This window comes from Anoplopoma fimbria, chromosome 10, assembly GCF_027596085.1.
Source record: "Anoplopoma fimbria isolate UVic2021 breed Golden Eagle Sablefish chromosome 10, Afim_UVic_2022, whole genome shotgun sequence".
NCBI lineage: Eukaryota > Metazoa > Chordata > Actinopteri > Perciformes > Anoplopomatidae > Anoplopoma > Anoplopoma fimbria.
This window is the reverse complement of record NC_072458.1, coordinates 4,267,800-4,280,713: the sequence shown is the minus strand read 5'-3', so window position 1 is coordinate 4,280,713 and position 12,914 is coordinate 4,267,800. Positions and strand designations below refer to the sequence as shown.

At 40.3% G+C, this 12,914-nt stretch overlaps 1 protein-coding gene across 1 annotated transcript in view; it reads left to right on the top strand.

Annotated features, from left to right (window-relative positions):
* clasp2 (cytoplasmic linker associated protein 2) overlaps window positions 1-12,914 on the top strand; it is a 59,109-nt gene that overhangs the window by 17,784 nt on the left and 28,411 nt on the right. Inside the window, exon 8 of the mRNA XM_054605897.1 lies at window positions 11,174-11,314. Within this exon, the coding sequence (XP_054461872.1) occupies window positions 11,174-11,314 (141 nt within the window). The remainder of the gene's footprint in view (window positions 1-11,173; window positions 11,315-12,914) is intronic.

Below are 12,914 nucleotides of genomic sequence, written 5' to 3'. Positions count from 1 at the left end.
GTAAGAGGACCTAACAGGATTAATGGTTTAATCTGTTTGTCTGTGTGTGTGTGATTCTGTGTGTTCTGAGCCAGACAGTGTTTTGCTGCCCCTCAGTTGTGTGTGTGTGTGTGTGTGTGTGTGTGTGTGTGTGTGTGTGTGTGTGTGTGTGTGTGTGTGTGTGTGTGTGTGTGTGTGTGTGTGTGTGTGTGTGTGTGTGTGTGTGTGTGTGTGTGTGTGTGTGTGTGTGTGTGTGTGTGTGTGTGTGTGTGTGTGTGTGTTTTGAGCCTCAACCAGCATTGTTTGACCTTTGAAAGTTTAAGCGGTATTGACGACACCTCTTAACAGCAATGTTTCACTTCGTTGTTTTCACCCTTCAGAATATAACAGTTGGTACAGTGGCCCTTTTGAGATTTACTGACACCTTTATGTATGGAATTGTGATTTTCACACTTGATGCTGTGTATGTGTGAAAAGTGATAACTGAATAATAATCCACAAAGATGTCTCTTTTGGTTGTTGGCAAGATAAGCTGTTAGCTAAAGGTGTTAGCTCCTCTTGTGCTGTTTACAACAATATATAAGTTGTTTTATAAGGATGCACCAATCCAACACAATAACTTGTATAGAAATAATTCAAATTGCAGTCAGTAAACAGATTTTGAATGTTGGAAAAAAAGGAGCAGTGGTGTCAGATTGGTATTTGATATTAGTAGATAGCCAGAGTTGAGATAGCTGAAAGTGGTATCAGAAGAGTTAAGTTGAGTATTTGTTCTCTGGGGGGTCAGTAAGGTCTGTTGCTGTCGGTGTCAAGCAGAGCCTGTCATTGGCTGTTGGTACCTTTAGGCTGCCCTGTCATAGTCTCTATCTGTCTAACAATGGCAGCAGTGGTTGGTGCCTGGTCGGCTGTTGCAATTTGTTTACTTGGAGGGAGAAACATTGGGAGAGACGCGGAGGAGAGCTCAGGGCGTGTCGTTGCCATGATGCTGTCTCTGGTGGCAGCAGGGGGATGGAGGGAGTGTTACCTTTAACTCCCACCCCTAGGGTTTAGAGCAAGGCTTTGTTTTTCGGATCCATGATTATGTTGTTATGATCAAATTATAATGTTATTTGGTTTTTGGGGAAAAAAACTTATTGTGACCATTTTGACTGATATAGGATTTGTGTTATTAGAGGGAATTATGATTTCTCAGTTTCACTGAAAACATTAAAATGGTTTTGCAGGATCTGTACCAAACATGTTTTCTTAAGTCTCTAAAATATGCTGCATAGGGACATTTCTGCAGCATGACAGTTTTTTATTTAAAATGTTTTTTTGACACGCATTTTGCCTTTATCAAATATTGCACCTCCTGCTATTTAAAAATAGCAGTAGGCCATATTTCAATATTATTTTGATAATTGTGCAAACCATTTATGTAACTGCAATCATTTCTGGACTATTTTTTAAATCAATTGTCATTTACAATGGGAGAAGAAATATAATGGGAGTAAACATTGCAACAAAGTGAAAAGAAAATAGCAAGAAACTGGTGTAGATGGTCAATAAAACATGCAGTGATGGTTGAGACACAACATCCTTCATACCTGAGATACTGACAACTCTCCCTACTTATCTGAAACAGCCTAGAAAGCAGTTCACAATCCACCTAACAACCACATACTAACAGGGCTGCTGACCAACTGTTTTTATGTCACCTACTGCCTCTAATCTGACCCTACGTGTTGATCACATATCCATAATCCCTGAGTAAACGTTAGGTGATAGTGGCAACAGATGCTCATCACCGTGAACTTGGCTGCATGTCTGACTGTTTGGCCTTGGCCACCACCTCAAGTGTACTTAAGCTTTTCTCTTTTGTAGTTCTCAGCTACTGCAGCTTGTCGTGCCACTTTAGGTTGAGTCACACAACTGTTAAGCGTTGTTGCATTCGCATCCCTTCCCAAGTGGGCTGCAATTGGATTATTGATGAAAAGAAATGTAAAAATTTGTGGAAAATTTGGGGGGGAAAAGGCTTCAATCTTTTAAAGCCCAAAGTTTTCCTCTTCACATAACTTGTTCTGACTGACCAATAGTCCAAAATGAAAGATGGCACATTTTAGTGGTGAAATGATAAGTCGAATAATTTTATTTATTTACAGAAATCATCTGCAACTATTTTGATAATGAATTGATCTTTTGACAGAAAAGGAATCTGCAAAATAACTCAATCAACAAATACTTTCAGCTTCTAGTTTGTGTGTACTCCATAAGAATACTAAGCTGATTTCATATGCAATAAACATTTTTTTCTTTGTGTTGCATAAAATAATGGTGCAGTCTGTTTCCCAAACTTGTTCTTGTCTTCTAAACTCCCGTTTGGCACTAAACAAGTAACACTGATCAGCCCGAGGCTTACAGTCAACTCTCTGATTTTCAAGAAAATCTACCAAAGAGGGAAGCTGAAGGTGAGCGTGAGCTGGTGTTTTCCTGTAAACGCTCCCAAGAAGCTACTAAGAATTCACCCTGAGTACAGGGCCTGACTCACATTGTTCGCTAAAACACACACTCACAAATTTGTTCTTACTTGCCCTTGCCCCACATCTTTTTTATGCCAGCACTTGGCGTTTGCTGTAAAGGGTTTGAGGCAACTGTTGCTGAGAGAACCGGAGAGAGGGGGGAGGAAGGGAGGAAGGGAGGGCAAAGGATTGAGGGAGGAAGCTGACAGAGATCTCTCGCAGTAGGCGAGTCACAACGCTGTGCCTATCACTGCCTCTCCCTCATTCATCATGACAGAGACAGAGAGAGATTGAACAAACGAGAGAAAAGGAGATAGAGGAGAAAACAAAGGAGACAGACAGAAGGAGAGGAGCGAAAATCAGACACAGACAACAGCAAGTTTCTATCCATAACACACTGTAACCATGGCGGTTGGGGATGATGACGATGGTAAGTGTGTGTGTGTGTGTGTGTGTGTGTGTGTGTGTGTGTGTGTGTGTGTGTGTGTGTGTGTGTGTGTGTGTGTGTGTGTGTGTGTGTGTGTGTGTGTGTGTGTGTGTGTGTGTGTGTGTGTGTGTGTGTGTGTGTGTGTGTGTTTAATCTTATCTGTCTGTTGATGCTGGCACTCAGACAAAGCTTGTCAGCATATGGTTTTAAATTGAAATCAGCTTAAAGTCCAGGCACTTTCACCCCAAGTGCACTGGCTCAGATTTAGGCTACATATGCTTGTGTGTGTGTGTGTCCTGAACGTATCCATCATGTCTTACTGTGTGTGTGTGTGTGTATTTGTCTTGATATACAGTACATGTGCAGGAGCATGTGTGTGTATCTTAGCGATTAATTTTTTTAAATATATGAAATAGAGATGGGTCATATTACTAGAACAGTAGCCCCATAGCTACCCAAACCATTCGAATGCTCAAAGTTTTTATTTATTTACATACGTTATCTCCATTTGGTTTGGTTTAGAAAACATTTTCTTATAATTCTTGCTTTTCAGTGACATTTTCCAAGTGACCTTTTAAAACAGAATAATACAGTGACTTTCCTGTGAAGTTAACCTCACATACTCTAACCTTTTCTCTTCTACTTAAACTATTTCTGTTGCGGTAATATTATGGGAAGTGTGTGTGGTTCTGTGTTGGCAGCCTTCCTGTTTCTCACTGTCAGTGGACAGACGATTGGGATTAAGATAAGATTCATTATAGCTCTCTATAGCCTTGAAGAATGGGTTTCCCACATTAGACCAAAATATCTCCCTGACAGCAGAACAAGGCTTTTGTTTTGATGGGTGTTAAATTTAGATGAAACATTATGACCATGTCTGAATTTTGTGTCTCTTTTCTGGCTGTTTTTAAAAACAACTCCTCCAAGACTTACACATTGTGCCGCTTAATGTCCTTTAGTATGACAGTACAGTTGCACAGACCAAATGATAACTTTTGCACTTGCCTTCTAATAATAGTTACTATGTTAGTTTTCATTTTTGTGTCATTAAGACAATTTACAAAACACTTATATATGTCAAAAGAAGAAATATGTTCAGTTAACACAACAGAAAAATCATCATGATGTTTAATGTATATTAAAAATACAAAATTTCAAATAAATTAGGCATGCACCAAGTAAAAAGTTTATCCTTATAAGTAACCATTTATTCTCATCTGCTGACGTTACCCATGGACGGGACAAGCTTGAATGTTTTATATATAAATAGCCCACTCAGTCTCTGAGCATGGTTGGGTTTTTGGGCTGGAGACAGTATGTTTTTAGGTTGTCAGTCCGTCCAATACCTCATGAACGCGAGGCGGTAATTCTAGTTGTATCTTTCTGAACTATGTATTTTATGGTTTCCAATAATAACAGAGCATAGCAAAAAATGTACCTTCTTTTACTCTGAGATGCCACATTGCGCAAATCTTTCGGACTGACATAGAGTACAATTTCAACATTGAAACACAAGAGTTTAAGTGAGCACAAGACATGAAGAAATAACTGACCTGAGACAGAAAACCGAACCAAAATAGAACTGGTTAACATTGATCAGTTACCTTATTCAAATTGACAACTTAATATACTAACAACTTGTATGTATGTAGTTATGTTTATATTGAGGAATGACGCTTGTTTACGGTGTTTGTGTGTACACACACACACACACACACACACACACACACACACACACACACACACACACACACACACACACACCTCCTCACTTACAAGCCCAGATATATTTGGTGCCTTGCAAACTGACCATCAGTAGCAGCTTTCATTGCTCGCATAGCTCAGTGTTGACAAGGACTGACGCACACACACACACACACACACACACACACACACACACACACACACACACACACACACACACACACACACACACACACACTCTCTCTCTATCGCAGACATGCTCATTCTGCTTCACTGCGTCTCCGGCTCTGCAAAGGAAACCGTGACCCCGTTTCCAGGCTAGGCTGGTTGCCATGGCAAAGCTTTCCTCTGAATATTATGGTTTATCCCTCTTCCCGACTTGAAATTGGGGCTCAAATTATACCTGTGTGTGTAATTGTGTGTGTGTGTGTGTGTGTGTGTGTGTGTTTTCATTTAAGAAGCTCATTTTGATCTGAGCTTGGCTGGAAATTGAGCAGTCTGTCTCCTCTTAGAAAATCGGGGCCAGAACTTAAAGTGTGTCTCTCTTTCTCCCGTTTTCCTCCCCCCTTTTCTCTGTCATTTACTGTCCCAGTAACAACTGGGTTGCTGAAAGTCAAACAACTGATCATCCTATCAATGCAAAACTTCCTGTGCCATTTTTTAGAAAAGGAAAACACATTTATCCTATAAGATTACAGCCTTTATATTTATGCAACATTTCATTTTTTAATTGTGTGTATGTTGTTGTATAAGATATTTGAAATTGTAGCCTTTGACGCAGAAATTTCACACAATTTCTCCACAAATATTCACTATACAGATAAATAGATATCGTAATGCAGTGGAAACAGCTAATAGTGATCCCGGTTACAGTGATAAATGGCTTCTATGGATCAAAAAGCTTGGGACTGAGTCATTCCTATACAAATGCAGTTTAAAATAACGTGCTAAAAGTACTCATGTAGTTCATTTTCAGTGTTCATTTTGGGTTTGTTTGACTTTTCTCCCTTGAAACTTTGCCTCGCAGTAACTCTGCTGTCGGCTGGCTACCTGAGACAAAACAAGGAATTTTTTTTCAATAAAAAACGCAGTCACCTTGAAGCCAAAAACAAGACAACAAGATGCGGCAGCAAAACTTGGTGTCACTCGGGCGACTTTGTGTAGTCTACTCAAACATCGGCACACAATCACGGTTGCTAGTGATGGAGACAGAAAATACGAATGTGCACCGACAAAGGTTGAAGCCGTCCTTGAACAGCTGAAGCTTTGTATGAAACAGCTGTGATGTCTATTAAATACAGCAGTCTATTTCATTCCTTAATATTCATGTAATAAATACACAGAAATGTCCATTAAATAGTAATCTGAGCAATAGTGGGGGAAAAAAACGGTAATAATAATCACCTGCTTACAGTGATTGACCCATTTGACCCGGGTCAATGACTATATGACTATATTAGGTGGGTTTCATATTTTTAATATTTTTTCTGTTGACACACATTCCTCCTCTAGTTTACTTTGGAGCTGTTGCACTCATGATCATTTTAACAGCTTTTGTCCCAGTTCTTGCAGTGCTACTCCTGATTCACTTGTTGTCATTCTCATCTCTCTGTGTGTCATCTCATGCATGGGACTCTGCACACTGTCACATGGTTCTTAGTGGGAATATGTGACATTGCCAGTTCCCCTGCAGATTACAGCGGATCAGCACAAACACAGGCTCTCTGTGTAGTTAATCTAATTCCTCAGAAGATACTCTTATGCTCTTAGTCCCATGTTGAGATTTTCAGCTGTAGTTTGATAATTTCTACTACAACGCTCCAGCTGATGAGATGCCTCGATGTTTTAAAAACAACTAAACTCCCCCAAAAATCTTCACCTTCTTTCTGTTACTGAGGTTAAGCAAGCTTTGCAATCTAATAATAATAATAAGGTTTATACTAACTGAAGCGCTGTGTGGACTTTTGGCTCAAGTGGTCAAATTTAGTTTTGCACGTCACCTTGTGAACTTCAACCAACATATCAACACATGTAGTGATGCCTCAGTCCAAGGCTTCTACCTGTGGTTCAAGAGGTAAACAGAAGCTGCTTCTAAATGATTATCACCACTGTCGTTATTACGCAAGCAAAAGTACAGATTTGTATGTGGTCCGTATTCAAGTTCAACAGTTTTTGGTATGCAGTATTTTAAGTGGTGGTACTTTCTTGGCTTTTCCTTGATTTCAGTGTAGTCAATCAGTTTTTGAAATTCTTTATGAGTACATAAGTCAGTTATATATTTATATTCAGGACTCAGAGCATCAAAGACTTACTACATCGACCCTGCTGCTCCCTGTATGGTTAACACAGCAAGCTCTGTCAGCACCCTCGTTTGCACTATTGGCACCGTTAGCTGCGAGCCGCTGGCTGGTTTTGAGAGCCATGAGGAGGCAACAGAAATGCTCCCGATCTCATTTATAGCCCCCTAAAATACAGTAATGTCACAAATGAGTGTGTGTAATGTGAGGTAACTATTTCATTTTTGGGACACACTAACACTCTCATTCTTGTTTATAATGCAGTGGGATGTTGTGTCCATCTGTGTTTTGAGTTTGGTTTTATTTAATGCTGGAACCATAGAAATAATTTGTTTAGAACAGAACCGATGCTGCCACCATGTGGTAACAACAGAATATTATTTTTGTGCGTTTGCATTTACAGATCTGTTATTTAATTGTATGTTTCTGATAGTCTTCCTCCTTCCTTCCATCCGTTTCTCTTTAGAGAAGGACCGAGAAACAGAACAACAACACATTTGTTTCATTTCCTCTATATCTCCCTGCATTTAGATTACATTTGTTGTTTTTGGCTGAGAAGAACTGAAATTATGGATCGGCATACTGGGTGGATGATACAGATCTGATAGATATTACATTATATTTATATATTTATATATATATAAATAAAACAGATATTAAAGCCAGTCGGCTTCTCTTCTTGTTTCGTTCCTCTTTTTGACTCTTCTTCTGAAATGGAGAGAGGAGGGAATCTCGACCCATAGTTTCCATGGCAACGCTGCCTGGTAGAAGATAGAGAATTATCTCACTGTATGTGTGTGGCTGTGTATCTTTTTCTGCATGTGTATGTAGACTTGTTGTTTGCATGTTGTGACATATTATTTGGCAACGTGGGGTATCCTTGGAGACACTAATGGTGCTGGAAGATAATTTCCTCCCCAATAAACCAGAATCCTAATTATATTAACTAACACAAAGTCGTCCAACTGTTCATCTAACTATATTGGATATGTGAGGCAATATATTTGGCAAGTGAGCTTACTTTACATTTATATTTTGCCTGTTTGCTGCTGTATTCATTTGAGAAGCTGGTCTGAGCAGGTCGCCATGGCAACATCATGTGTGCAGTCTGTTATCTCTGTGGCTCCCCCTCCCTCCTTCTCTCTCTCTCTCTCTCTCTCTCTCTCTCTCTCTCTCTCTCTCTCCCCAGTGTCTTTGCTCTGCCCTTCACCCTGTGGCATTTACTCCCCTGGGTTCTGACAACAGACAAAAGGAGGAGATGCAAATCCTGCAAACAGTGATGCTCATCAATGCTAACACCGCGACAATGGACGCTAATGGACCCATGGGTTTTGTTAGAAAGCAATTTAATTCCCTAAACTGGTATCTGGTACTGTGAATTCATTCAGTTCTATGAGCATCTTTGTACTCAAATGTACCTGTACACATCACAGTACTCGGTAGTCTTCAGCATTATTTTGGTATGTAAGAACCTGCCTCATAATGGTGCCTATTATGCAAAATAGGTTCTTGTAGTCCTATCGACCCTTGAACTTTGACCCTGATGCTGAGCCATAGCAGTTATTTAGAAGCCAGGTTTGCATGATGATGTGCTATACATCACTCATTTGATCTGCTTGGAGGACCAAACATTTTTCAAATGTGCCTTTACATAACGGGATCAAGGACGTGTGATTGAATGTGGTGTGTGTATAGTATATACAGTATAAAATAGTCACACAGTATTTATTAATTAATTTTAACTCTGTATTCCATCACATTTGAATTAGAATTAAACAACAAGTATGAGATTGCTTAAAGCCAATACAAATAATTGGGTTAGTCTACATCCACAATGGTTATATAACAGTTCACTAGACATAGTGACAATATTCATTTGTAGCACCTATATTTAACGACAATGCAGCGGGACTAGTCAGTCACCTGACTTTATTCCAACTGAGCATGTATTTTACTTTATCTGCACCAGACTAAATGAAAAAGAAATCCCCAAATCAAGCCTGAAGTGAAGATGGCTGCAAAACAGGCCTGACAGAGTTTCACAAGGAAAAATATCAAATGTCTGCTGATGTCTTTAGGTTGAAGACTTGACTCTAAAGGATTTATATTGTTATAGTTTATTTGTAATTAATGCTCTGTGGTTTATCTGCTCATCTGATGTGGATGCAACACCTTCGAATTAAAGCTGGAAGTTGGCACTTGAGCCTCACAGTAGTTATTTCATTTTAATCCAGTGTTGGGGACTACAGGCTCAAAACAACCACATAATGTCACTCTCCTCACACACTCAGACTGTGCTGTATTTGAATGTGTGTGTGTCTGTGTGAGAGTGAGAGGGTCAAGGCCTCAGATGGAGGGGTGTGGTCTCACCCTCCCCACACGACCTCCTTTGATCATTGCTCCATCATCCTTTGTTCTATTGTGTATGTGAAGAGGGAGAAAGCGAATGAATCTAGTCTCAGATAAATTTAGCAACATAACAAGTGTGTTAAGCGGTGGTTGATAACTGTGCTTGTGTGTGAGCGAGAAAGAGCGGGTGTAAAAGGCTGGAGAGAGAGTGTGTTGTCAACGGTAACGAGTTTAGGTTAGCTGGTCTGGCAGGGACACCGAGAAGCCCTGTTAATATTCCTGGGGTGTCTGTGTGCCTTGGTGTGTGTGTGTGTGCGTGCGTGCGTGCGTGTGTGTGTGTGTGTGTGTCCCTTTCACTCCCATTGCACACAATCATAGTTCTGCCTCCGCACTGGCTGCAACACTATGATGTCATCTCTTGTCTGATTGGCTGTGAGGCTGCTGAAGGAAGGAGGAGAGATGCTGGGAGAGAGAGAGGGAGGGATGTAATATAGTGAGTGAGAAAGAAAATGCCGGCACTTGTATGGGTGTGGGTTTTTTTGGACAGCGGTGTGAGGTGTGTGTGTGTGTTTATGCATCTTTAGCCTAAACATGAAGTGTGTTTTTGTGTGAGGTGTGTGTATGTGTCTTTTGGTACGGACCCCAAAACCACGCCCTCCCAGAAGCATGAGGAGACTTATCTGCCAGCGGATCTGTGACTGTGAGTGCTGTGATGGCCTTGGGTGTGTTTGGTGTGTTTGGTGTGTGTGTCAGTGGTAACAATTGTTTCACGGCAAAGGATGTGTGTGTCTGCTTCTTTACATGTCTGCTTAACATTAACTGAGCTTTGCAAAAAGGCTCTGCAATCACTGTGAACATGTAGCTTGTATGCACACACACACACACACACACACACACACACACACACACACACACGCCTGTCAATTGATCTTGCAATGTCGCCTGCTTGTGTGTGTAGGTTTGATGTATGATTCAAGGTGTAGGGTGGTGGCTTTGGCGCATTTCATAAACGGCTGGTTGTCAGAGCGACCGGAGAGCGATTGCATTCCTATGCCAACAGTTTCATCTCCACAGTTTTGTGTGTGTGTATGTGCGTCCTCTCATATCGTCTTTCTCAAGTGTTTTGCTGGTAGATGAACATTCAAAATGCTGCACTGTTGTTGCAAGCTTGTCAAATTTGTCAAATTTCAATGCTAGCTTTCATAGCTAGCTTATTCTCTGATAGCATGCAGATTTATGTTTTTTGGGCTGCAGAGAGTTCTGCAAGTCACCGGTTGCTTAGGTGGACATTTTGATCATTGTCTGTGTTTCTGGGCTCTTAAGAGTGATCGTATATATCTGTGTCGGTTTTCCTTTCTCTTCTAACCGCATAGGTTTGTAATTATTGATTTAGTTGATTTAGAGTCCTGACTAAGCTCTCTGTAGACAGCATCCCCCTCTGTTCTTTGCCTCTCGTCCTTACTTTTCTTTCTAGCATTCAGTGTCTTCAAGTGACCACAAGGTTTTTATGCTCAACATGAAAGGGGAAATAAAGTCCAAGGTGCTTTGAAATTTTTCAGAAGGACCCGAGGGTTTGAATAATAATAAATAATAGTTTTTATTCAATATTTTTGAAACTAGATTTTAACATACTTATTATGAGAGTAGATGTCAGTCTATTTGTAGAAGACTTATTCAGTTATGATTCTTTTTTTTTTTCTGAAGAGACTCTCATGCATGTACTGAATCAATAAAATCCTCCTGATTGTTTTGACTAGTTATGATCTGCTTGATGATGATGATCAGTAACAATCCTTCCTCTGTTTACTTGACTTGACTCAATAACAATGTTGGCTTGGACTTTGCAAAAAGTTTGAACCATATTCTTCCTTGCCTGCAGGGTGGATGGTAACACGCTTGTCTTCTTCCTCTCCTTCCAGATCGTAGTTTTGAAGATGATGACAGTGTGGATGGGAATCGTTCTTCCTCAGCCCAGGCTGCCTTCAAGGTCCCAAAAGTTCCCAAGAAGCCTGCGGAGTCCTCTGCTGCACGCCGGCCCAGCGCCACCGGCGGCAAGCTTGGTATTTAACTTCCTCTACGTTTACACACAAACAATGAATACAGGCTCTGTTTTGGAAAAGAGACCGTGAGAGAGTGGGGTTTATATAATTCATTCATGACGAGCAGACTTGTGGATCCTGATGGCTACGAGCAAATGAAAATTATTAGTATCATTACAAATGGCAAGCCTTACTTTTATTTATGTGGAAGTCACCATAACCAGTTTGCCAGTGTGCATCACATGTTCATATGTCACAATTGTCTTATAAGAGCTTTTAGACTGACAGAAAGTCCAAGGCCGTAAAGCTTCATTAAGAATTTACAAGTATCCTGCTTTTATGAGGAAATGACAGGAAATGTTTTCTTTTGACCAGACAGGAACTCAAACGACTGATAGCAAACTTCCAAGCTGGAATTCAAAAAGTCAAATTACAAATGTGGTCCTATAATAAAAAACAATTATATCAGTCATTGTTGTAATATGTTCTCTAAAACCTAAACAAAGTCTGAGCGGTCTACTAGCTTGGTGCCACTATGAGTTTGTGTCTGACAGTCTTATTATTTCAGGCAGGACATTTGAATCACATTGTGTGTTCAATGAATTCCTAAATATTTTAAATTACTTGTATTCTCTTAAATCTTCTTGTAAAATGATTTGAAATGAACACATAGTTTGCAGTTTGAAACCATGTTCTTAGTTTTTTTATTTACTTAAGTGTAAAGTAAACCAACCCTCAACCCAGGTGTCTGTTCCATGGCGGCTCTGCCTTTTGACCTAAATGCATTTGTAACAATTTAGGTGAAGTAATTTAACCCAAAAGCTGGCCTGCTCACCTTTTACAGTCCTCAGACACATTCAAGTGTAGCCTTCTGTATAAAGGTCCTCTGACAGGGTATTACTGATGGTCACCGAATGGGGACAGACTATTGGGGCTGTTAGAAGACATCGCTGTCCACAGTGTCAGTCCCTCTGTGTCTCCTCAGATATCTGATACACTCTCGAGTCCTTTTCCTTCTGTAGATGGCTGAACTGTTATGTTTGCTCCGTCTTTACATGTATTGATTCTTGCCGTGTCTCTCTCTCTATTGGAAGAAGGCTATGTTCCCACAGCCATGCAGTCAATTTCCTGCTGCCTGCTGATGCATCTGTGTCAGCATGTCACTAATACACACGCGCACACACACAAACACACACACACAAACACACACACACAAAGGTGTTTTACAAGCAAGCAGTCTGTCTGAATCCTGGTACGTTGCTCTGTTGGTTGGAAACACAAGACTGATCTTTTGTCACTTGGATCATTACAATCTTATTGATCGTGGTGCTGCTGTTGGAGGCTGAATTCAAGGGCATGCTGGGTATTTTCTGCTTACACTGAACAACAGGTCTAAAGGCTTCTAAAGGAACTTTGCTGAAGATTTTTGATATTCCATTTTTTTAAGGGTGCAACTGTAAACAATTCTGTCATATTGTTTTTTGATTTTTAGGAATGATTTTGTCTAGCTTTTTCTGTATGTCAGACTAGTTTCCATGATGGCGGAGCAGAGAGGTTTGCATTTAGATGACAGTACGCCCACACACACTGGCAACTACTGACAGCAAAGCTCAGACAGAAG